Here is a 26,669-nt window from a genome sequence, read left to right on the forward strand (position 1 = left end):
GCCTTACCGGCTCAGCGGGGACGCCCACCGCGCCGTCCTCCCTCTGCGCCGGCTCCTTCCTAAGTGCACGGGCGCACTTCCGCATTGTTAAAGTGTATGTGCACTGGCGTGATGACGTCAGCGCGCAATGGCGCAAAATTCAAAAGCATTTAAAGGGACTTTTTGCCATTTTTCATTGCCCGTGATAGGATTTGATTCCTGGTGCCTTCCTGAGCCTTGTGCGTTTTTGTTCCTGTATTCCTGCTAGTGTTTTCCTGTTTTGACCCGGCCTGCTTCTGACTATTCTGAAATCCGTAACCTGACTCCGGCTTGTACTTTTGACTCCGATTTTGCCTAATCCTGCGGTTTGATTATCTGGTTGACCCTTGCCTGTCTGACAATCCCTGATTTCCGCCTGCCTCGACCCAGCCTGCCTGACGACGAACTTGCTTAATCCTATTTGTACCGTGATCTTCGGCCTAACTGACTTTAACTACAGTCGTGCCCCTTTGCTTGCCAGAACTCCTCGCCTTGTTCCTCTCGTTAAGTCCAGGTGGCATCCGAGTATCTGAGGGCTCCTCCCGAAGCCAAAGGCGGTCACAATACTGGTGAAGCCGAGCCGAGACCAGGGAACTTGGCATCAGTTCTGGTTTAGGGTGCCGACCGTGATATGGACATAATGTCACACAAAACTACAAAAATGGGCTGGACAAAATTATTGGCACCCTTAATATTTGGTTGCACTCCCTTTGGGAAAAATACCTGAAATCAGTCGCTTCCTATAACCATCAATAAGCTTCTTACACCTCTCACCGGGAATTTTGGACCCCTCTTCCTTTGCAAACTGCTCCAGGTCTCTTATTGGAAGGGCCATTTCCCAACAGCAATTTTAAGATCTCTCCACAGATGTTCAATGGGATTTAGATCTGGTTCTGGGTGCTTTTTGACATATGTTTGGGGTCACAACCCAAGATCTCGGACACAAACCCAGCTTTCTGACACTGGGCTCTACAGTGCGACCCAAAATCCTTTGGTAACCCTCAGATTTCATGATGCCTTGCACACATTCACCCAGTGCCAGAGGCAGCAAAACAACCCCAAAACATCATTGAACCTCCACCATAAATGTAAATGTATTACCTGTATGTCTGTTTTGTTATTGAGCCCTGGGATGTGTATGAGCAGCGGGAAACTCCCAAACCAAATACATGGGCCGGGTGTTACTTACTGGGCTGGGACACCATATAACCCCCCCAGGGGCTCTGAGAGGTAAAAAGGAGACTCAGCTTCATTTCCTGATTCCAGTGATGGCGGCTGCTGGAGTGAGAGAGGAGCTGAGCTGCTCTGTGTGCCGGGAGATCTACACCGACCCTGTAACCCTGCCCTGTGGCCATAACTACTGCCTGCGCTGTATTGGGAGACATTGGGACCGGCAGAGGAATATAGAGGAAGATCTATTCTGCCCTGTATGTATCCGGAGATATGGGAAACAGCCTGAACTGAACAGGAATCTGACTCTGTCTAATGTAGCAGAACTATTCCTCCCTGTTGACCCACAGCATGCCGACATATGGATCCCCTGCACTTACTGTGCCCCCCCTGTGCCCGCGGCTAAATCCTGCCTGCTGTGTGAGGCCTCTCTGTGTGCCAGACATGTGCGGGTACATAGCCGGGCAGCAGAACATGTATTAACTGAACCCACCGCTTCCTTTGGGCACAGAAACTGCTCCGCACATGGGGAACTGCTGAGATATCGCTGCACTGAGGATGGGGCCCCTGTCTGTGTGTCCTGCTGCCTGGCTGGGGAGCACCGGGGCCACAGGGTGGAGCTGCTGAATGAGGATAATATGGAGAAACATATTCTAGGTAAGCCAATCCCAGAGAGAAAGTGATTCTTGCAGACAGGCTACTGTAGTTCTATTGGTACAGCAGGGAGTGCAGTTACACACACACAGCGCTGTGGCACCGGGGGGGGTTCTACTTATCATGGAAGTTAGGAAATCTTTCCCATAGTTATTGTTTATTCATATAGCGCTGAGGTCTCACACAGATTATACATCATTCCCATCAGTCCCTGCCCCAGTGAGTTATAGAGCATTAGTGCCCTGTATCTGTATGGCCCTCTCCGCCCCGCCCTAACATGCCCGTATATGGCAATAACATGTTAATTAGCCCAGAACATTCCAGAATTACATACATATATATATATATATCTCTTGCTATAGTCGACTAATCTCCCCAATATGACATCCCACAGGCAAAAATGTAAATCGCCGGTGGGATGTCATATCGGGGAGATTAGTCGCCCGCAACAAGGGAGATTTGTTGTGGGCGACTAATCTCCCTTTTGTGCCAGAGCCCTAAGTTGAAAAAAAGATACGTGTCCATCAAGTTCAAGCTGTTTGTGAGACAGGAGCAGATAAGTGACAGCAGCTCTTAACTCTCTCAGGTCTGGAATAGAACTGTAATAAAAAGACTGTGACAATAGGAAAGGGAATATATTAATGGGCAGTACCTGGGGCAGTGATTACAGGAGCCCGTGGGCAGGGTTAGGGAATCCCCGTGCCATTCAGTTAGGGAATGAGGGTTCCTGTGGAAATGTAAGGAAGCTAAAGAAACGAGGGGAAGGTAAAGCTCATGCAACTCAGGGACTCAAATCAACTTTGGTTTTATTCTCTCTATTTGTGGTAGTGATGGCGGCTGCTAGGCTGAGATCTGAGCTGACCTGCTCCCTGTGCCGGGGCATCTATACCAACCCTGTAACCCTGCCCTGTGGCCATAACTACTGTCGGGTCTGTATTGAGAGACATTGGGACAGGCAGAAGGGGATAGAGGTGGAACGTTCCTGCCCGGAATGCAGAGAGACATATAGGAGACGCCCGGAACTGAACAGGAACCTTCGTGATATAGTAAAGAGTTTCCTCCCTACTTGGATCCCCTGCACTTACTGTGCCCCCCCTGTGCCCGCGGCTAAATCCTGCCTGACCTGTGAGGCCTCTCTGTGTGCCATACATATGTGGAAGCACAGCCAGTCAGAAGATCACAAACTGATAGACTCCATCACTTTATTCAGAGATAATGATTGTTCCACTCACCAGAAGCCCCTGGGGTATTACTGCCGGGGGGAGGAAGCCTGTATCTGTGAGGATTGTGTCCCGGAACACGGGGGGCACAGGGTGGAGAAGCTGGATGAGAAAACTGTGCAAACCCTAAAAAGAATGCAGGAGAGTAAAGAAAAAGAAAGATTCCTTGAAGGTAAATAGGAACAAACATTGGGGTACAAAGTGTGATTTAGGGGAGGGAATAAAACCAGAGCAAGAGAAGAGCATGGGGGGGGCAAATACAGATGAAATAACAATGAGTGTGTAACACTGAACAAACATACATTTTGCTTCCTGCAGGGCAGATCCAGCAGCGGAACTAGGGGCAGGTGGGCAGAAGGGGCAAGTGTCATTCTCACAACATTTAATGGCAGTTTCTCACACAGGCTGTCAGGTTTACTTGCCCTTGGCCCTTAAGGTAGACTCACCTGGCACTGGATCCATCACCTGCTTTCCAGTGGGGTCGGACACACACAATACAGATTCCTGCTCCCCACTGACAACTTGTTAGAAACATTTTGGGAATCCCACCACCCATCAGCCATCAGAGCCAGAGCCCTCACAAACCTTTCCTCTCCCTCCGACCCAGGGGTTTGCCCTCACACACAGCCACACGGGCTTAACTTCCCCTTTAACTTCAATACCACATTCAGAGGCTTTGCTGCCAGCAAAATACTCCCTCTCTGTTTTACAGGCAGTTTGTGCCTTTATGTCCCACTCAGGCACCTTTTCCTTCAGCGTCTCCATCTGGCTCTCTTTCAGTCCCGTTTCACTCAATACCCGACACTCAGTCCCGTTTCACTAAATACTCGACACTCAGTCCCGTTTCACTCAATACCCGACACTCAGTCCCGTTTCACTCAATACCCGACACTCAGTCCCGTTTCACTCAATACCCGACACTCAGTCCCGTTTCACTCAATACCCGACACTCAGTCCCGTTTCACTCAATACCCGACACTCAGTCCCGTTTCACTCAATACCCGACACTCAGTCCCGTTTCACTCAATACCCGACACTCAGTCCCGTTTCACTCAATACCCAACACTCAGTCCCGTTTCACTCAATACCCGACACTCAGTCCCGTTTCACTCAATACCCGACACTCAGTCCCGTTTCACTCAATACCCGACACTCAGTCCCGTTTCACTCAATACCCGACACTCAGTCCCGTTTCACTCAATACCCGACACTCAGTCCCGTTTCACTCAATACCCGACACTCAGTCCCGTTTCACTCAATACCCAATACTCAGTCCCGTTTCACTCAATACCCGACACTCAGTCCCGTTTCACTCAATACCCGACACTCAGTCCCGTTTCACTCAATACCCGACACTCAGTCCCGTTTCACTCAATACCCAACACTCAGTCCCGTTTCACTCAATACCCGACACTCAGTCCCGTTTCACTCAATACCCGACACTCAGTCCCGTTTCACTCAATACCCGACACTCAGTCCCGTTTTCACTCAATACCCGAAACTCAGTCCCGTTTCACTCAATACCCGACACTCAGTCCCGTTTCACTCAATACCCAACACTCAGTCCCGTTTCACTCAATACCCGACACTCAGTCCCGTTTCACTCAATACCCAACACTCAGTCCCGTTTCACTCAATACCCGAAACTCAGTCCCGTTTCACTCAATACCCCGACACTCAGTCCTGTTTCACTCAATACCTGACACTCAGTCCCGTTTCACTCAATACCCGACACTCAGTCCCGTTTCACTCAATACCCAACACTCAGTCCCGTTTCACTCAATACCCGAAACTCAGTCCCGTTTCACTCAATACCCGACACTCGGTCCCGTTTCACTCAATACCCCGACACTCGGTCCCGTTTCACTCAATACCCGACACTCGGTCCCGTTTCACTCAATACCCGACACTCAGTCCCGTTTCACTCAATACCTGACACTCAATCATCGCAACACGTACACCAGCCCGGTTACCCAACAGCCCCAGCACACTGAGTTCCCTCTCTCACACAATTCAGCTCCCCGGAGAGCAGTTCTGGGGCCGACACACCGACACACACAGAATCAGGAGGCAGTTCTACCATTTCCCCACTCACCCCCTCAAACACTGTCTGGCTTACCCACAATAACAGTCATGTCTCCGTTTTCACATTCATCAGACACTCCGTTTGGCTTATCACCATTCAGAACCATGTTGCCATTTTTCACCAGCTATGATCCCACACACACAGCTTGACAGACAGTGATTTCAAGTCTCTCACCCGACTTCTCACTGAACAGTCTCTCATGTCTCTTACATACATAGTAACATAGTAAGTTAGGTTGAAAAAAGACGTACGTCAATCACGTTCAACCATAATGCCTATATACTGTATAACCTGCCTAACTTCTAGTTGATCGAGAGGAAGGCAAAAAACCCCTTCTGAAGCCTCTCTAATTTGCCCCAGAGGGGAAAAAATTCCTTCCTGACTCCAAGATGGCAATCGGACCAGTCCCTGGGGCAACTAGTACTAAGAGCTATCTCCCATAACCCTGTATTCCCTCACTTATACTGAGAGCTATCTCCCCTACCCCTGTATTCCCTCACTTGTACTGAGAGCTATCCCCCCTACCCCTGTATTCCCTCACTTGTACTGAGAGCTATCTCCCCTACCCCTGTATTCCCTCACTTGTACTGAGAGCTATCTCCCCTACCCCTGTATTCCCTCACTTGTACTGAGAGCTATCCCCCCTACCCCTGTATTCCCTCACTTGTACTGAGAGCTATCTCCCCTACCCCTGTATTCCCTCACTTGTACTGAGAGCTATCCCCCCTACCCCTGTATTCCCTGAGAGCTATCCCCCCTACCCCTGTATTCCCTCACTTGTACTGAGAGCTATCCCCCTACCCTGTATTCCCTCACTTGTACTGAGAGCTATCTCCCCTACCCTGTATTCCCTCACTTGTACTGAGAGCTATCTCCCCTACCCCTGTATTCCCTCACTTGTACTGAGAGCTATCCCCCCTACCCCTGTATTCCCTCACTTGTACTGAGAGCTATCCCCCCTACCCCTGTATTCCCTCACTTGTACTGAGAGCTATCCCCCCTACCCCTGTATTCCCTCACTTGTACTGAGAGCTATCTCCCCTACCCCTGTATTCCCTCACTTGTACTGAGAGCTATCCCCCCTACCCTGTATTCCCTCACTTGTACTGAGAGCTATCCCCCTACCCCTGTATTCCCTCACTTGTACTGAGAGCTATCTCCCATACCCCTGTATTCCCTCACTTGTACTGAGAGCTATCCCCCCTACCCCTGTATTCCCTCACTTGTACTGAGAGCTATCCCCCCTACCCCTGTATTCCCTCACTTGTACTGAGAGCTATCCCCCCTACCCCTGTATTCCCTCACTTGTACTGAGAGCTATCCCCCCTACCCCTGTATTCCCTCACTTGTACTGAGAGCTATCCCCCCTACCCCTGTATTCCCTCACTTGTACTGAGAGCTATTCTCCCATACCCCTGTATTCCCTCACTTGTACTGAGAGCTATCTCCCCTACCCCTGTATTCCCTCACTTGTACTGAGAGCTATCTCCCCTACCCCTGTATTCCCTCACTTGTACTGAGAGCTATCCCCCCTACCCCTGTATTCCCTCACTTGTACTGAGAGCTATCCCCCCTACCCCTGTATTCCCTCACTTGTACTGAGAGCTATCCCCCCTACCCCTGTATTCTCTCACTTGTACTGAGAGCTATCCCCCCTACCCCTGTATTCCCTCACTTGCTAAGAATCCATCCAGCCCCTATATAAAGTTATATAATGTATCAGCCAGCACGACTGATTCGGGGAGGGAATTCCAGAACTTCACAGCTCTCACTGTAACAAATCCTTTCCGAATGTTTAAATGGAATCTCCCTTCTTCTAAACGGAGTGGGTGCCCTCTGTTGGAAGTATAGGTACAATTAAAAGTAGAAGCAGTCTGCTAAGTCCAAACATCCTGGCTCTCTTATCCACCTTTTTCCTGTGAAAAGGTGGCTTTGATGTTTTACACTGTTGTTTATGCACAAACAAATTGCATGTAACCGCCCCCCCGGCAATGTAAGTTGTAAGCTATTTATAAAACAATGACACAACTGTTTGCACAGTTGTATAGCATACACCTTGTATTACATTTGCAACCGACGTTCTATGTATTACCAGATATAATATAAATGCATGACCCCCCCACACACTCCCTACACCCTCATGTCCATTGGAAGGCCCTACTGGTAAATAAAACATTAGAAAGGTTATTATATGATCCCTTTATATATTTATATATAGTTATCATGTCACCTCTTAAGCGCCCCCCCCCCCCCCCCCCCAGTGTAACCAATCCCAACTGGGCCAGCCTTTCCCCATAACTGAGCCCATTCCCTTTATCAGCTTAGTCGCTCTTCCCTGTACTTTCTCTATTTCATTACTGCCCCCCCTTATATATTTATATACAGTGACCCCCCCCCCTTAACTGCCCCTTCCCCAGTGTAACCAATCCCAACTGGGCCAGTCTTTCCCCATAACTGAGACTTCCCATACCCTTTACCAGCTTAGTTGCCCTTCTCTGGACCCTCTCTAACTCAGTAATGTCCCGTTTGAGCACTGGAGACCAAAACTGAACAGCATATTCTAGATGGGGCCTTACCAGCGCTCTGTAAAGGGGAAGAATAACCCCCTCCTCCCGTGAATCTATACCCCTTTTAATACAGCTCAATACCCTGTTTGCCCTTGCAGCTGCTGCCTGGCATTGCTTGCTACAGCCAAGTTTATTATCTACAAGGACTCCAAGCTCCTTCTCCATTATGGATTTGCCTAGTGCAGTCCCATTAAGGTTATACGGGGCTTGCATATTTTTACATCCCAGGTGCATGACCTTACATTTATCCACATTAAATCTCATCTGCCACTTAGCCGCCCAGATTGCCAGTTGGCCAAGATCCTGCTGCAGGGATGTCACATCCTGGATAGAATTGACTGGTCTGCAGAGTTTTGTGCCATCTGCAAACACTGATACATTACCCATAATACCCTCCCCTAAGTCATTTATGAACAAATTAAACAAAAGTGGCCCCAATATACAGAACCCTGAGGGACCCCACTGAGAACCTTATTCCAAGTAGAGAATGTACCATTAACAACCCCCCTCTGTACCCGATCCTGTAGCCAGTTTTCTATCCATGTGCAAACGACTTCACTTTGTGGGGAACGGTATCAAATGCTTTGGCAAAATCCAAATAGATTATATCTACTGCCCTCCCCCCCACTGTCCAGCTTCTTACCTCATCATAAAAAGCAATTAAATTGGTCTGACATGACCTGTCCTTCATAAAGCCATGCTGATTCCTACCCATAATGCCATTCTCCACTACATAATTTTGTATGTGATCCTTTAACAAGTCTTCAAATAACTTGCCCACCACGGATGTCAGACTTACAGGCCTATAATTGCCAGGCTGAGCTCTTACTCCCTGTATAAATATAGGAATGACATTCACCTTCCCCCAATCCCTAGGTACCATACCTGATGAAAGCGAGTCTGAGAATATCAGAAACAAGGGCCACTGCAATTCTGCCCCTAGCTCTCTCAGTACCCGAGGGTGTATTCCATCTGGCCCAGGTGCCTTGTTTACATTTATGGTGTGTAACCCTTTAAGCACCATATCCTGTGCCAACCACTGTGTAGTTGGAGCTGAGGCAACAGTGCAGCTATTGGGTGGGACTTGGCCCACTGGCTCCCCCTACTGTATACACAGAAGAAAAGAACTGGTTAAGCACATCTGCCTTTTCTGTATCCGCTGTAACCATATTGTTATTATAACTCAATGGGGCCACACCCTCAACCTGCATCTTTTTACTATTAATATACTTAAAAATACAAGGGGTTTTACTCCAATCTTTTCTTAGTACGGAAGAAAGAGGGTACCTTCAGGCCGGTCCTAAACTTAAAGCCGCTAAACCCAATGGTATCAAACCAGAGGTTCAGGATGGAATGGTATCAAGAATTCTCACTATCAATTTACTGCTCACTATTATGTGCTGTGGTATAAATGGCACTATAATGTACAGAGCCTATACACTCACTGATATGCGCTGGGGTATAAATGGCACTATAATGTACAGAGCCCATACACTCACTGATATGCGCTGGGGTATAAATGGCACTATAATGTACAGAGCCTATACACTCACTGATATGCGCTGGGGTATAAATGGCACTATAATGTACAGAGCCCATACACTCACTGATATGCGCTGGGGTATAAATGGCACTATAATGTACAGAGCTCATACACTCACTGATATGCGCTGGGATATAAATGGCACTATAATGTACAGAGCCTATACACTCACTGATATGCGCTGGGGTATAAATGGCACTATAATGTACAGAGCCCATACACTCACTGATATGCGCTGGGGTATAAATGGCACTATAATGTACAGAGCCCATACACTCACTGATATGCGCTGGGGTATAAATGGCACTATAATGTACAGAGCCCATACACTCACTGATATGCGCTGGGGTATAAATGGCACTATAATGTACAGAGCCTATACACTCACTGATATGTGCTGGGGTATAAATGGCACTATAATGTACAGAGCCTATACACTCACTGATATGCGCTGGGGTATAAATGGCACTATAATGTACAGAGCCTATACACTCACTGATATGCGCTGGGGTATAAATGGCACTATAATGTACAGAGCCCATACACTCACTGATATGTGCTGGGGTATAAATGGCACTATAATGTACAGAGCCTATACACTCACTGATATGCGCTGGGGTATAAATGGCACTATAATGTACAGAGCCCATACACTCACTGATATGCGCTGGGGTATAAATGGCACTATAATGTACAGAGCCTATACACTCACTGATATGCGCTGGGGTATAAATGGCACTATAATGTACAGAGCCTATACACTCACTGATATGCGCTGGGGTATAAATGGCACTATAATGTACAGAGCCCATACACTCACTGATATGCGCTGGAATTCATGAGTAGGAACCTGCACTGATACAGGGGTATATAGAGTCAGTCTGCCCCTATGGGGTACATTACATACAGAGGGTTCAGGTACAGAAATAATTTCCAGTTTTGTTTTCTCTCCTCTCAGTGATGCTCAGTTTGGACCTGAGACTCAAACTGACCTGCTCCCTGTGCCGGGAGATCTACACCGACCCTGTAACCCTGCCCTGTGGCCATAACTACTGTCGGGTCTGTATTGGGGGAAAAGGGGGAAAGCAGGGGGAGAGGGGAGAAGATCCTTACTGCCCTGAATGCAAACAGAGATATGGGAAAGAGCCAGAACTGAGGATGAATGTGACTCTGTGTAACATAGTAGAACCTTTCCACCTTTACACAAAGCCCAGGGCCCCCCCTGTACCTGCAGGTAAGTGCTACACACATGAGGGCACCCAGCCGGGCAGCACAACATGTATTAACTGTGCCAACTGTATTATTTGGGCACAGACACTGCTCTGTACACACAGGGAGCTGCTGAGATATCACTACACTGAGGATTGCCAGGATTGTAAGAAAGTCCTTACAGCCAATCATTAATTGGCAAAAAAGTCCAGAAAGTCACTCACAGCTGTTGGGTTACTAGGGGGCAATTTAAGAAATAAGAAGTGAGTATAGGGCTGGTTACATCAGGGATGAGTGTGAGTGAATGAAATAAGAGTGAGTATAGGACCAGCCAGAGCAGGATGAGTGTGAGTAAATGACATAAGAGTGAGTATAGGACTGGCCAGAGCAGGGATGAGTGTGAGTGAATGACATAAGAGTGAGTGTAGGACCGGCCAGAGCAGGGATGAGTGTGAGTAAATGAAAAAAAGAGTGAGTATAGGACTGGCCAGAGCAGGGATGAGTGTGAGTAAATGGAATAAGAGTGAGTGTAGGACTGGCCAGAGCAGGGATGAGTGTGAGTAAATGGAATAAGAGTGAGTGTAGGACTGGCCAGAGCAGGGATGAGTGTGAGTAAATGGAATAAGAGTGAGTGTAGGACTGGCCAGAGCAGGGATGAGTGTGAGTAAATGGAATAAGAGTGAGTGTAGGACTGGCCAGAGCAGGGATGAGTATGAGTGAATGACATAAGAGTGAGTGTAGGACTGGCCAGAGCAGGGATGAGTGTGAGTAAATGAAAAAAAGAGTGAGTGTAGGACCGGCCAGAGCAGGGATGAGTGTGAGTAAATGAAAAAAAGAGTGAGTATAGGACTGGCCAGAGCAGGATGAGTGTGAGTAAATGAAAAAAAGAGTGAGTGTAGGACTGGCCAGAGCAGGGTGAGTGTGAGTAAATGGAATAAGAGTGAGTATAGGACTGGCCAGAGCAGGGTGAGTGTGAGTAAATGGAATAAGAGTGAGTATAGGACTGGCCAGAGCAGGGTGAGTGTGAGTAAATGGAATAAGAGTGAGTATAGGACTGGCCAGAGCAGGGTGAGTGTGAGTAAATGGAATAAGAGTGAGTATAGGACTGGCCAGAGCAGGGTGAGTGTGAGTAAATGGAATAAGAGTGAGTATAGGACTGGCCAGAGCAGGGATGAGTGTGAGATAAACTTCTCTCGTAGCAGGAGCTGCCATAAGGGGCCCTGTAAGGCCAATTTACCTTGCAGGTAAGAGTTCAACTATATGGAATATAATAATACAAATAAGTGCAACACTGTCTGTGTCTCTGTATAAATGGCACTATAATGTACAGAGCCTATACACTCACTGATATGCGCTGGGGTATAAATGGCACTATAATGTACAGAGCCTATACACTCACTGATATGCGCTGGGGTATAAATGGCACTATAATGTACAGAGCCTATACACTCACTGATATGCGCTGGGGTATAAATGGCACTATAATGTACAGAGCCTATACACTCACTGATATGCGCTGGGGTATAAATGGCACTATAATGTACAGAGCCTATACACTCACTGATATGCGCTGGGGTATAAATGGCACTATAATGTACAGAGCCTATACACTCACTGATATGCGCTGGGGTATAAATGGCACTATAATGTACAGAGCCTATACACTCACTGATATGCGCTGGGGTATAAATGGCACTATAATGTACAGAGCCTATACACTCACTGATATGCGCTGGGGTATAAATGGCACTATAATGTACAGAGCCCATACACTCACTGATATGCGCTGGGATATAAATGGCACTATAATGTACAGAGCCCATACACTCACTGATATGCGCTGGGTATAAATGGCACTATAATGTACAGAGCCTATACACTCACTGATATGCGCTGGGGTATAAATGGCACTATAATGTACAGAGCCCATACACTCACTGATATGCGCTGGGGTATAAATGGCACTATAATGTACAGAGCCTATACACTCACTGATATGCGCTGGGGTATAAATGGCACTATAATGTACAGAGCCCATACACTCACTGATATTGCGCTGGGGTATAAATGGCACTATAATGTACAGAGCCCATACACTCACTGATATGCGCTGGGGTATAAATTGGCAACTTACGGTATAATGTACAGAGCCCATACACTCACTGATATGCGCTGGGTAAATGGCACTAATGTACAGAGCCCATAACTCACTGATATGCGCTGGGTATAAATGGCACTATAATGTACAGAGCCCATACACTCACTGATATGCGCTGGGGTATAAATGGCACTATAATGTACAGAGCCCATACACTCACTGATATGCGCTGGGGTATAAATGGCACTATAATGTACAGAGCCCATACACTCACTGATATGCGCTGGGGTATAAATGGCACTATAATGTACAGAGCCCATACACTCACTGATATGCGCTGGGATTCATGAGTAGGAACCTGCACTCATACAGGGGTATATAGAGTCACTCTGCCCCTATGGGGTAAATTACTGACAGAGGATTCTAGGGTAGGAATTCATTTCCATTTTTTTCTCTCCTCTCAGAGATGCACCACTCAGATCTGAGAGACAAACTGACCTGCCCCCTGTGCCGGGAGATCTACACCGACCCTGTAACCCTGCCCTGTGGCCATAACTACTGCCTGCGCTGTATTGGGGGAACAGGGGGAGAGAATATGGTGACGTGGGGGACACCTTCCTGCCCTGAATGCAGATGGAGATATAAGATACGGCCTGAACTGAGGAAGAATGAGACTCTGTGTAACATAGCTGAGTGTTTCCTGCTTTACACAAAGCCCAGGGCCCCCCCTGTACCTGCAGGTAAGTGCTACACACATGAGGGCACCCAGCCGGGCAGCACAACATGTATTAACTGTGCCAACTGTATTATTTGGGCACAGACACTGCTCTGTACCCACAGGGAGCTGCTGAGATATCTCTGCACTGAGGATGGGGCCCGTGTCTGTGGGTCCTGCTGCCTGGCTGGGGGGGGCAAAGTTATCAACTAAAAACAACCTATTTTAGAGATGCCAACTTTGTAATGCAGTTATCTGGGGGTGGGGCCTATTTGGTGGGTGGGTGGGGCTTATTGGGAACACACCTCCCACTGAATACTCACTGTGTATGTGCACACATCTTACTCATGGGGGGATGTAAATGGCATATAGTGGCAGGTGTGTGGGGGGGTTGGCAGGGAAGCTGTTTCTCTAGACTAATCCTGTATACAGGGGCAAGGGAATGGCAGGATTGTAGGAAATTCATTCATTGGCAAAAAGGTCCAGAAAGTCACTCACAGCTTCTATAATTGTGTAACTAGGGGGCATTGTTGGGTAACTGTGGGGCAGTTGTGTCAATAGGGGTGCTGTTGTATCAGTAGGGAGCAGTTGGGTAACTAGGGGGCAGTTGTGTCACTAGGGGTGCTGTTGTATCAGTAGGGGGCAGTGTGGGTAACTAGGGGGCAGTTGTGTCACTAGGAGGTGCTGTGTCACTGGGGGGTGCTGTTGTATCAGTAGGGGGCACAGTTTCAGCAGAGAGTATAAATCATGAGAATGTGTTGCACATAACCCAGTAATAATATTTAGAAAGAAAGGTTCCAACCCCAGTGCTATTATTCATGAGGCCCAGGTTCAATACCCATATCAGCGGGGGCTCTTCTAACTGCCCCTGTATTCCTGCCCCTGCCTACACATAATAGCAAAGATGGGGGAAAAGCCCCAGAACTGCCCATTGATATTTCAGGCATTTACAGTGGGAAACATTGGATGTACAGTCAGTTACAGTTTCTATAGAAAAAAAACAAAAGGAATTCTGGGAATGAATTCCAAACTCCTAAACAAAAATCCCATTTACATGGGCTTATCCTATAGGCTAAAGCTCCCCCACTGGGTTTAAAGCAAATGCCGGGATAATAGCTGATCAGATTCCCAACTACAGACCGGCTTCACCCTTATGGAGGCTCATCAGTGTAGCGCAGGGTTTTCTGATCAGCTTAGGTAAAAAAACAAAAAAACGCGGAAATTTGCCGCGAATCCCTGCCTGGCAAAAAAAATCATCAAAAGGTCATCTAGATACCAATATCACACGCAGAGCCAGATTATTAGGTAATGGGGCCCCAGGCAGGGCAGTGCTTTTTGGGCCCCAACCTACAATTATAATTTAAAAAAGTAGCCCCCTTGCCAACCCCCCTTACTCCCTCCCTCCAAGCCAGGCCCAGGGGCTGCTGGGGCAGAACAGCAAAGCTGTAAAGATTCAGTACTAAACTTCACCGACAAAAAAGTTCCAGTTCTGGAAGGGGTTAAAGTCACCCCAAGTGCCTTGGGACAAACCATGTTCTCTGGAAGTGTTATATATATATATATATATATATTATATATAGGATTTAAGGTCTCCTCACTTTAAAGGACAAGTAAACCCCCCACATAGAATGTAACCAATGAACAGCCTCTTTAAACTCTTTAAATACCCCCCACTCCTGTTGCACAAAGGCTAAAGGGGTTGTTCACCAGTGATAGTGCAGCGATTAAGCACAGATAATACCACATGGTACATAGATTTATCAAAACAATAATACATAAGATGATCAAAAACAAGTGCAAAGTGAATAAAACATACAAGCCAAATAGTAAATCCATAAGCGTTGATCCAATGTCCTAAGAAATTCATTAATAACAGTTCCCTAAAAGGAAAGGGGGGGTCCAATTGAACCAAGTCCACCAGAAGCACTCTTGGGGGCCACTGCACACTTACATGGCAATGTACAGCAGGAGATCCCTGTGTCCCAACGACTGGCTGGCTAACTCTTTTCACCTGAAAAATAGAGCGGACAATATATAATTACCTACAGGAAACAGAGTAACTGTATTGTTCATTCCTACCTCTCAGCATGGCACAGTCTCACAGTGTGAGTGAATGAAAAATAGAGTGAGTGTAGGACTGGCCAGAGCAGGGTGAGTGTGAGTGAATGAAAAAAAGAGTGAGTGTAGGACTGGCCAGAGCAGGGTGAGTGTGAGTAAATGACATAAGAGTGAGTGTAGGACTGGCCAGAGCAGGGTGAGTGTGAGTGAATGAAAAATAGAGTGAGTGTAGGACTGGCCAGAGCAGGGTGAGTGTGAGTGAATGAAAAAAAGAGTGAGTGTAGGACTGGCCAGAGCAGGGATGAGTGTGAGTGAATGAAAAATAGAGTGAGTGTAGGACTGGCCAGAGCAGGGTGAGTGTGAGTAAATGGAATAAGAGTGAGTATAGGACTGGCCAGAGCAGGAATGAGTGTGAGTAAATGGAATAAGAGTGAGTATAGGACTGGCCAGAGCAGGGTGAGTGTGAGTAAATGGAATAAGAGTGAGTATAGGGACTGGCCAGAGCAGGGTGAGTGTGAGTAAATGGAATAAGAGTGAGTATAGGACTGGCCAGAGCAGGGATGAGTGTGAGTGAATGGAATAAGAGTGAGTATAGGACTGGCCAGAGCCGGGTGAGTGTGAGTAAATGACATAAGAGTGAGTGTAGGACCGGCCAGAGCAGGGTGAGTGTGAGTGAATGACATAAGAGTGAGTGTAGGACCGGCCAGAGCAGGGTGAGTGTGAGTGAATGACATAAGAGTGAGTGTAGGACCGGCCAGAGCAGGGATGAGTGTGAGTAAATGAAAAAAAGAGTGAGTATAGGACTGGCCAGAGCAGGATGAGTGTGAGTAAATGGAATAAGAGTGAGTGTAGGACTGGCCAGAGCAGGGATGAGTGTGAGTAAATGGAATAAGAGTGAGTGTAGGACTGGCCAGAGCAGGATGAGTGTGAGTAAATGACATAAGAGTGAGTATAGGGCTGGTTACATCAGGGTGAGTGTGAGTGAATGACAAAAGAGTGAGTGTAGATTTCAATGTGAAAAATTAGTTTTTGGACAGAGTTCCCCTTTATTCCATTTAGATAAACTTCTCTCTCTGCAGGAGCTGCCATAAGGGGCCCTGTAAGGCCAATTTACCTGTCAGATAAGAGTTCAACTATATGGAATATAATAATAATACAATTAAGTGCAACACTGTCTGTGTCTCTGTATGAATGGCACTATAATGTACAGAGCCTATACACTCACTGATATGCGCTGGGGTATAAATGGCACTATAATGTACAGAGCCTATACACTCACTGATATGCGCTGGGGTATAAATGGCACTATAATGTACAGAGCCCATACACTCACTGATATGCGCTGGGGTATAAATGGCACTATAATGTACAGAGCCTATACACTCACTGATATGCGCTGGGGTATAAATGGCACTATAATGTACAGAGCCTATACACTCACTGATATGCGCTGGGGTATAAATGGCACTATAATGTACAGAGCCCATACACTCACTGATATGCGCTGGGGTATAAATGGCACTATAATGTACAGAGCCTATACACTCACTGATATGCACTGGGGTATAAATGGCACTATAATGTACAGAGCCCATACACTCACTGATATGCGCTGGGGTATAAATGGCACTATAATGTACAGAGCCCATACACTCACTGATATGCGCTGGGGTATAAATGGCACTATAATGTACAGAGCCTATACACTCACTGATATGCACTGGGGTATAAATGGCACTATAATGTACAGAGCCCATACACTCACTGATATGCGCTGGGGTATAAATGGCACTATAATGTACAGAGCCCATACACTCACTGATATGCGCTGGGGTATAAATGGCACTATAATGTACAGAGCCTATACACTCACTGATATGCGCTGGGATTAATGAGTAGGAACCTGCACTGATACAGGGGTATATAGAGTCATTCTGCCCCTATGGGGTAAATTACTGACAGAGGATTCTAGGGGAGAAATTCATTTTCACTTTTTTTTATCTTTCCTCTTAGTGATGCACAACTCAGATCTGACAGACAAACTGACCTGCTCCCTGTGCCGGGAGATCTACCCCTCTGTAACCCTGCTGCGCGGCCATAACTACTGCCTGCGCTGTATTGGGGGAACAGGGGGAGAGAATATGGTGACGTGGGGGACACCTTCCTGCCCTGTATGCGGATGGGAATATAAGATACGGCCTAAACCGAGGAAGAATGAGACTCTGTGTAACATAGTAGAACCTTTCCACCTTTACACAAAGCCCAGGGCCCCCCCTGTACCTGCAGGTAAGTGCTACACACATGAGGGCACCCAGCCGGGCAGCACAACATGTATTAACTGTGCCAACTGTATTATTTGGGCACAGACACTGCTCTGTACCCACAGGGAGCCGCTGAGATATCACTACACTGAGGATGGGGCCTGTGGGTCCTGCTGCCTGGCACGGGTGCCTAAAGTGGGGGGCAAAGTTATCAACTAAAAACAACCTATTTTGAAGATGCCAACTTTGTAATGCAGTTATCTGGGGGTGGGGCCTATTTGGTGGGTGGGTGGGGCTTATTTTTGAACACACCTCCCACTGAATACTCACTGTGTATGTGCACACATCTTACTCATGGGGGGAATGTAAATGGCATATAGTGGCAGGTGGGTAGAGGGGTTGGCAGGGAAGCTGTTTCTCTAGACTAATCCTGTATACAAAAGCACGGGAATGGCAGGATTGTAGGTAATTCATTCATTGGCAAAAAGGTCCAGAAAGTCACTCACAGCTTCTATAATTGTGTAACTAGGGGGCATTGTTGGGTAAGTAGGGGGCAGTTGTGTCACTAGGGGATGCTGTTGGGTAACTAGGGGGCAGTTGTGTAACTAGGGGGTGCTGTTGTATCACTAGGAAGTGCTGTTGCGTAACTAGGGGGCAGTTATGTCACTAAGGGGTGCTGTTGGATCACTAGGAGGCAGTTCTGTCACTAGTGGGTGCTGTTGTATCACTAAGGGGTGCTGTTGGGTAGATTGGGGGCAGTTGTGTTACTAGGGGGTGCTGTTGTATCAGTAGGGGGTGTTGTTGGGTAATTAGGGGGTGCTGTTGTATCAGTAGGGGGCACTGTTGGGTAACTAGGGGGCAGTTGTGTCACTAGGGGGTGCAGTTGTATCAGTAGGGGACACTGTTGGGTAACTAAGGGGTGCTTTTGGGTAACTAGGGGGCAGTTGTGTCACTAGGGGGTGCAGTTTCAGCAGAGAGTATAAATCATGAGAATGTGTTGCACATAACCCAGTAATAATATTTAGAAAGAAAGGTTCCAACACCAGTGCTATTATTCATGAGGCCCAGGTTCAATACCCAAATCAGCGGGGGCTCTTCTATCTGCCCCTGTATTCCTGCCCCCTGCCTACACATAATAGCAAAGGTGGGGGAAAAGCCCCAGAACTGCCCATTGATATTTCAGGCATTTACAGTGGGAAACATTGGATGTACAGTCAGTTACAGTTTCTATAGAAAAATACAAAAGGAATTCTGGGAATGAATTCCAAACTCCTAAAAAAAATCCCATTTACATGGGCTTATCCTATAGGCTAAAGCCATACCGCCCAACTGTGCCGCTTTCCGCGGGACAGTCCCGGTTTTGGTAGCGCATCCCGCTGTCCCGGACAGCGGGATGCGCTGGCTGTAGTCAGGCGTTACTCCTCTTCTTCAGCGTCTCCTCTCTATATGCAGCTCCTTGTTCGGCGGAGCCAGGCCCTTTAATAAGGTTGTGCCTGTGCGTATTGACGTCACACCCACCCACGGGCGCAACCTTATAAAAGGGCCTGGCTCCGCCGAACAAGGAGCCGCATATAGAGAGGAGACGCTGAAGAAGAGGAGTAACGCCTGACTACAGCCAGCGCATCCCGCAGCATCATCATCATCATGTATGGAGGCTCTGTGTATTGGGGGGGACACTGTGTGGGGGGGGCTACTGTGTATGGGGGGCTAATGTGTATGGGGGCTACTGTGTATGGGGGGCTACTCTGTATGGGGGGGCTAATGTGTATGGGGGACACTGTGTGGGGGGGGCTACTGTGTATGGGGGGGCTACTGTGTATGGGGGGGCTACTGTGTATGGGGGAGCACCTGTGTATGGGGGCTACTGTGTATGGGGGCTACTGTGTATGGGGGGGGCAAAACTGGTACATAGTTATAACTCACTTATAACTGACTGCCTTCTCTCTATATTTGTATTTATATGTAGGAGTTGCTATATTGTTTTCCTTAGGCAGTACAGTATGAGGGTATAGCACATTTGCGCCATTTCATCTATATAAAAAGAGTTGTTTTTTTTTTAAAAAAGGGGTGTGGTAATTGGGGCATGGCCACAAAAATGGGCGTGGTCAAAAAAAATCAAATCTTTTTGTCCCTCTTTTCATTTTTCAAATGTTGGGAGGTATGCTAAAGCTCACCCACTGGGTTTAAAGCAAAAGCCAGGATAATAGCTGATCAGATTCCCAACTACAGACCGGCTTCACCCTTCTTGGGGCTCATCAGTGTAGCGCAGGGTTTTCTGATCAGCTTAGGTAAAAAAAAAAAATGTGCAAATTTGCCGTGAATCCCTGCCTGGCAAAAAAATTAATCAAAAAGTCATCTAGATACCAATATCACACAGAGCCAGTTTATTAGGTAATGGGGCCCCAGGCAGGGCAGTGCTTTTTGGGCCCCAACCCTAAAATTATAGTTTAAAAAAGTAGCCTCTCTCGCAGTTCCCCCCTTACTCCCTCCCTCCAAGCCAGGCCCAGGGGCTGCTGGGGCAGAACTGCAAAGCTGTAAAGATTCAGTACTAAACTTCACCGACAAAAAAGTTCCAGATCTGGAAGGGGTTAAAGTCACCCCAAGTGCCTTGGGACAAACCATGTTCTCTGGAAGCTCATTACAAACACTGTTATATATATATATATAGGGAAGGGCTAATTTACACTTTCCCTGAACACACAAACCCTGTGACTTTAAATCTGGGGCAACCAAAAACATGGCTGCTGACTGTACTGCAAAGGGACAGTTCCCAGTCACAGCCTGGCCCAATCAGCAGGAGGGATTGGCTTCTGACCTTGTGACCCTGCTGAAAGAGGATTGGAGCCAAAAAGCTATGAAAGTGAGGCAGATCTGATTCAGGAAGAGAGGAGAAGGAAAGCAGGGACTCTGCACAGTAATACTGGGAGCTGCCTGAGATTCCCCCATCTTTCCTGTGATCTGTACAAGTAGGGAGCTAGGGTTCCACCTGTAGAACAATCTATTCCATATAGGGAACCCCATAATCAGAGCATAGGGAGTTAGTTAACCCTTCCCATTCAGCCATTTAGTGAATGGGATTAGTGCAGCAGGCCTGAGCTATTGTTAGGGGAGTAATCCCTGTAGGGGAGTTAGGACTTCAGCCCTGTAGTGAGTTGCTAGTGTGTACACTGGATCTGGATGTGGGATTACCCATCAGCCTCCGTGACACCTGCAGTGAATCTCCATCAGGATCCCAAGAAGCCCTTCTCTAGCCCAGCATCTCAAGCTCAGTGAGGGTTAAAGCTGCCAGACTGCCCCCCTGTATCTGCCCCACAGGGTCTATTTCCCTTTTACTGCCATCAGGAGTTGGTGAGGTTTTACAGTTACACACCCCGGGGTGCTACAATCTGGTGTTGCAACACATCACTCTGCTACCCCTACCTTCATACAAGGAGTTAACCTGCACAGACCCATAGTGTGCACACTCAAGGTTCTTAAAGTGACAGGGGACATATCTTACACAAAGGGGAATAGTGTCAAATATTATATGTGTTATGTCGAAACTGTTATTCACTGTTTTCATTTCATTGCATCTTGCATATATATTACAATTTATTTCATATCTATCAATTGTGTGGTTTATTTCCATTGCATTTGGTATATTAATCACTGCTGTTGCAGTTCCCAGGGAGTTGTTGCCCTCTAATACATGGTTTAGCCCTGGGTGGGGGCACATAAACTTTCCAAACCCCGCAAATCTCCTACTTAGCGGAGGCTTGGGATTTTTCCTGTTTGCGCCCCAGTGTGGCCCCGGATATCAGTGCCAAGAAAGGGTTACATATATATAGGATTTAAAGTCTCCTCACTTTAAAGGACAAGCAAACCCCCCAAATAGAATGCAACCAATGAACAGCCTCTTTGAATCTTTAAATACCCCCCACTCCTGTTGCACAAAGGCTAAAGGGGTTGTTCACCAGTGATAGTGCAGCGATTAAGCACAGATAATACCACATGGTACATAGATTTAGCGAAACAATAATACATAAGATGATCAAAAACAAGTGCAAAGTGAATAAAACATACAAGCCAAATAGTAAATCCATAAGCGTTGATCCAATGTCCTAAGAAATTCATTAATAACAGTTCCCTAAAAGGAAAGGGGGGGTCCAATTGAACCAAGTCCACCAGAAGCACTCTTGGGGGCCACTGCACACTTACATGGCAATGTACAGCAGGAGATCCCTGTGTCCCAACGACTAGCTGGCTAACTCTTTTCACCTGAAAAATAGAGCGGACAATATATAATTACCTACAGGAAACAGAGTAACTGTATTGTTCATTCCTACCTCTCAGCATGGCACAGTCTCACAGTGTGAGTGAATGAAAAATAGAGTGAGTGTAGGACTGGCCAGAGCAGGGATGAGTGTGAATGAAACCCAGTGAGAATGAGGAATGAAAAGATATATAAAAGTTGTTTAAAATTAAATTTCAATGAGAAAAAATAGTTTTTGGACAGAGTTTCCCTTTATTCCATTTAGATAAACTTCTCTCTCTACAGGAGCTGCCATAAGGGGCCCTGTAAGGCCAATTTACCTGTCAGATAAGAGTTCAACTATATGGAATATAATAATAATACAATTAAGTGCAACACTGTCTGTGTCTCTGTATAAATGGCACTATAATGTACAGAGCCTATACACTCACTGATATGCGCTGGGGTATAAATGGCACTATAATGTACAGAGCCCATACACTCACTGATATGCGCTGGGGTATAAATGGCACTATAATGTACAGAGCCCATACACTCACTGATATGCGCTGGGGTATAAATGGCACTATAATGTACAGAGCCCATACACTCACTGATATGCGCTGGGGTATAAATGGCACTATAATGTACAGAGCCTATACACTCACTGATATGCGCTGGGGTATAAATGGCACTATAATGTACAGAGCCTATACACTCACTGATATACGCTGGGGTATAAATGGCACTATAATGTACAGAGCCCATACACTCACTGATATGCGCTGGGGTATAAATGGCACTATAATGTACAGAGCCTATACACTCACTGATATGCGCTGGGGTATAAATGGCACTATAATGTACAGAGCCTATACACTCACTGATATGCGCTGGGGTATAAATGGCACTATAATGTACAGAGCCTATACACTCACTGATATGCGCTGGGGTATAAATGGCACTATAATGTACAGAGCCTATACACTCACTGATATGCGCTGGGGTATAAATGGCACTATAATGTACAGAGCCCATACACTCACTGATATGCGCTGGGGTATAAATGGCACTATAATGTACAGAGCCTATACACTCACTGATATGCGCTGGGGTATAAATGGCACTATAATGTACAGAGCCTATACACTCACTGATATGCGCTGGGGTATAAATGGCACTATAATGTACAGAGCCTATACACTCACTGATATGCGCTGGGGTATAAATGGCACTATAATGTACAGAGCCCATACACTCACTGACAGGTGCTGGGAGTAGGAAGCTGCACTGATACAGGGGTATATAGAGTTATTCTGCCCTTTATGGGGTACAATAATCACAGAGGGATTCAGATGAGGAATTGACTTTTTGTTTTTTCTCCTCTCAGTGAAGCGGGTTTCACATGTGACCTGCCCCCTGTGCCAGCTGATCTACACCGACCCAGTAACCCTGCCGTGTAGCCATAACTACTGCCTGCGCTGTATTGTGAGAACATGGGGAGAGCAGAGGAAAAAGAATGAGAGTCCTTCCTGCCCTGAATGCGAAGAGAGATACTGGATACACCCGGAACTGCTCAGGAACACCAATCTGGGGAACATTGCGCAGAAGGTCACTCTGAGGAACACTTTCCGTATGGTTGTCTGCACTTACTGTAGCCACTCAGCAGAACCCTCAGCCGTACCAGCAACTAAATCCTGCCTGCACTGTGCCGCCTCTCTGTGTGAGCGTCATGTGACAGAGCACAGCCAATCAGCAGAACATGTATTAACTGACCCCGCCAGAAGATGCTCCGCCCACCAGGAGCTGCTGAGATATCGCTGCACTGAGGATGGGGCCCATGTCTGTGTGTCCTGCTGCCTGGCTGGGGGGCACCGGGGCCACAGGGTGGAACTGCTGAATGAGGCTTCAGAGAAAATAAATAGTCAAGGTAAATAAATACAAACAAAACTGCCTTTATGTGTGTGTGTGTGACATGACTGACAGTTCCTAAATACCCCCCAGCCATACCCACAGTAGCTCATTGGCCAAAAGCCCTTACACATGGTTCCATAAGGGATCCCCATCATACAGCGGTGGGGGCACAAGCTCATACACTGACTTCTAACCCTGTCATCCTGACAGCTGGTACATCCTTCCCCTAAATACAGGGGCGCCATTTATAGGGGGGACCCATGTTCCCATATCTGTACACTTATAATAGGTTTATGGCAGGAGCTGCCCCAGCTTTAGCTGGAACATTTAGGGTTTTGCCCCCCAGTTCTACAGCAGTACCTCAGTGTGGGTTTATAATCAGCAGATTCTGGGATTGACAGGGGGATTTGGGGAGAAGATGAAGGGGATTATGGGAGAAACAACACAGACAGCAGCCGAGGTAGAACCTATAATCAGCCAATTACCCCAAAGTGGAAGCTCAGAGGTGATTTTCAGGTATTTCATCAAAACTGGTCACCTTAGGAAAGCTTTGAGACTCAGTAGTTTGGAGCAGAAAGACATTATTACCCATTTTGTATTCACCCAAATTTGTACTTTACAAAAATATATGGTGTTGGGGGTAAATGTATTGTATGTGGCTTTACCCCCACATTAAATGCAGTAAATGTGTTGATTTTTCAGTAGCTGAAGTGTCATTTTTGAGGTACATTTTTATAAAAACTGCTAAGTTTAAAAAGCTTTAAAGTTTGTTAATGAGAAGTAGAAAGACATATTTACCCATTTTGGATTCAGCAGAATGTGTACTTTCCAAAAACATATTGTTTCCTGCGGTAGGACCTAGGATTGTTTGGCTATGGAACCTATAAAATGCCAATTAGTGCTCTGGAAGTCAGAAGTCTCAATAAAGCTTTACATAGCTGGTATTGGCACATCCGACAGACATAGGACTTTCCAGATCAGTTGGATTTCCATGAATAAAATACTTTTTCTGGTATACACCCCTCTATCATAAAAAAAAAATCTTATTAAAGAAGTGGAAATACAAAAAACTTAGGTTTAGATGATCACTTTAGATTTAAAAAGCTTAGACTGTCTTAACAAAAACAAAGTATAGAGAGTGAGTCAGTGAGAGCCCAAAATGTTACAAACCACCTGGTACTGAGTACAAATGGGAGCTGCATTCCATTTCCCAATTTAGGGCCCTAAATACTAGTAAGTTGCCCCATTCTACCAACATATATTGACACTGCTCATCAATTGGGCCTCCTGCAACTGCAGGGCCTGCTCCCTCTGTAGTAATGTGTCTGTTCCTCCCCTTGTGCTGCACAGAGGTGTAACCCTGGGAAAGAGCCCACTTACTACTCACTTTGGGCTTGCCCCTCTCTCCCTGCAGCCACATGAACAGTATCTGCACAGACAGTTATTAGTGGGGACTATTTTACATTCGCTTATAACCTGAAGCCTTGGGCTCTTCTGGTGAAACAAGTCAATAACTAAAGAAAAGCAACTGGAAGAAGTGGGACATTCAACCAATGATCCGGGGCACTGGGAATTGCCATTGGGGTATTTTACTACACTGTAGTTTATAACAGATTTGGTGTCCCAGTCCATTCCTCTCAATGCAGCCAATCAGCATTTAGCTCCCATCAGCCTGCTGCAGTCACAGATATAAAACCTAACACCTAATTGGCTATTGTGGGTAACTGCATTGGTGCTACTGCGCTGCGCATGGAACTGCTATATTCAACTGTAATGTTACTCACTGACACACAGCGAGACGTGTGAGTATGAGGGGATGTAACACGACTGTCTCTTTGTTTTTCAGCCAAACTGAGCTGCTCCATCTGCCGTAAGGTCTATACCGACCCTGTAACCCTGCCCTGTGGCCATAACTACTGCCTGCGCTGTATTGGGGGAACAGGGGGAGAGCGGGGGCAGAAGGGGGCCAGTCTGTCCTGCCCCGAATGTGGCGAGAGCACGAGAGAGATGGAACTGAGCAAGAACCTGACACTGTGTCACATAGTGCAGTTACTTCCGACTCCCCCTGAGCAGCCGGACCCTGCTGAACCCCCCGCTTCCTTTGGGCACAGAAACTGCTCCGCACATGGGGAGCTGCTGAGATATCGCTGCACTGAGGATGGGGCCCCTGTCTGTGTGTCCTGCTGCCTGGCTGGGGGGCACCGGGGCCACAGGGTGGAAATGTTCCCTGAGGAGCAGGAGTAACTAGGAAGCGTTTTGGCATCCTGGCTCCAGATATACAGATAATGATGAGTGGGGCATTTGATTATAAGGATATTAGCAGTCACTGAGGGGTTCTGTGGGATAATGTACCCCCTACTGTAAATGATAAGGATATTAGCAGTCACTGAGGGGTTCTGTAACCATATAAAGGCACAAGGCTGCAGGCTGAGTTATACAGGGAACTCTGAGTATCACTCATGTATTATAAGGGATAATGTACCCCCTACTGTAAATGATAAGGATATTAGCAGTCACTGAGGGGTTCTGTGCCCCCCATATAAAGGCACAAGGCTGCAGGCTGAGTTATACAGGGAACTCTGAGTATCACTCATGTATTATAAGGGATAATGTACCCCCTACTGTAAATGATAAGGATATTAGCAGTCACTGAGGGGTTCTGTGCCCCCCATATAAAGGCACAAGGCTGCAGGCTGAGTTATACAGGGAACTCTGAGTATCACTCATGTATTATAAGGGATAATGTACCCCCTACTGTAAATGATAAGGATATTAGCAGTCACTGAGGGGTTCTGTGCCCCCCATATAAAGGCACAAGGCTGCAGGCTGAGTTATACAGGGAACTCTGAGTATCACTCATGTATTATAAGGGATAATGTACCCCCTACTGTAAATGATAAGGATATTAGCAGTCACTGAGGGGTT

At 46.8% G+C, this 26,669-nt stretch overlaps 1 protein-coding gene and 1 long non-coding RNA gene across 2 annotated transcripts; one reads left to right on the forward strand and one right to left on the reverse strand.

Annotated features, from left to right (window-relative positions):
- Positions 1 to 1,252: 1,252 nt before the first annotated feature.
- On the forward strand, positions 1,253 to 26,122 carry LOC100491349. Its single transcript, XM_031891009.1, has 6 exons — positions 1,253 to 1,845; positions 2,671 to 3,234; positions 13,030 to 13,305; positions 17,352 to 17,624; positions 23,221 to 23,760; positions 25,591 to 26,122. The coding sequence occupies exons 1-6, from the start codon at positions 1,287 to 1,289 to the stop codon at positions 25,986 to 25,988; spliced, it is 2,610 nt and encodes an 869-aa protein (XP_031746869.1). The 5' UTR covers positions 1,253 to 1,286; the 3' UTR covers positions 25,989 to 26,122.
- On the reverse strand, positions 15,022 to 22,006 carry LOC116406626. The gene is made up of 2 exons (XR_004219714.1): positions 21,797 to 22,006; positions 15,022 to 15,291 (listed from the first exon to the last, which is right to left on the reverse strand). It is a non-coding gene; the product is annotated as an uncharacterized LOC116406626 (long non-coding RNA).
- Positions 26,123 to 26,669: the final 547 nt, after the last annotated feature.

The sequence above is a fragment of the Xenopus tropicalis genome, chromosome 8 (genome assembly GCF_000004195.4).
Source record: "Xenopus tropicalis strain Nigerian chromosome 8, UCB_Xtro_10.0, whole genome shotgun sequence".
In the NCBI taxonomy this organism is placed as follows: domain Eukaryota; kingdom Metazoa; phylum Chordata; class Amphibia; order Anura; family Pipidae; genus Xenopus; species Xenopus tropicalis.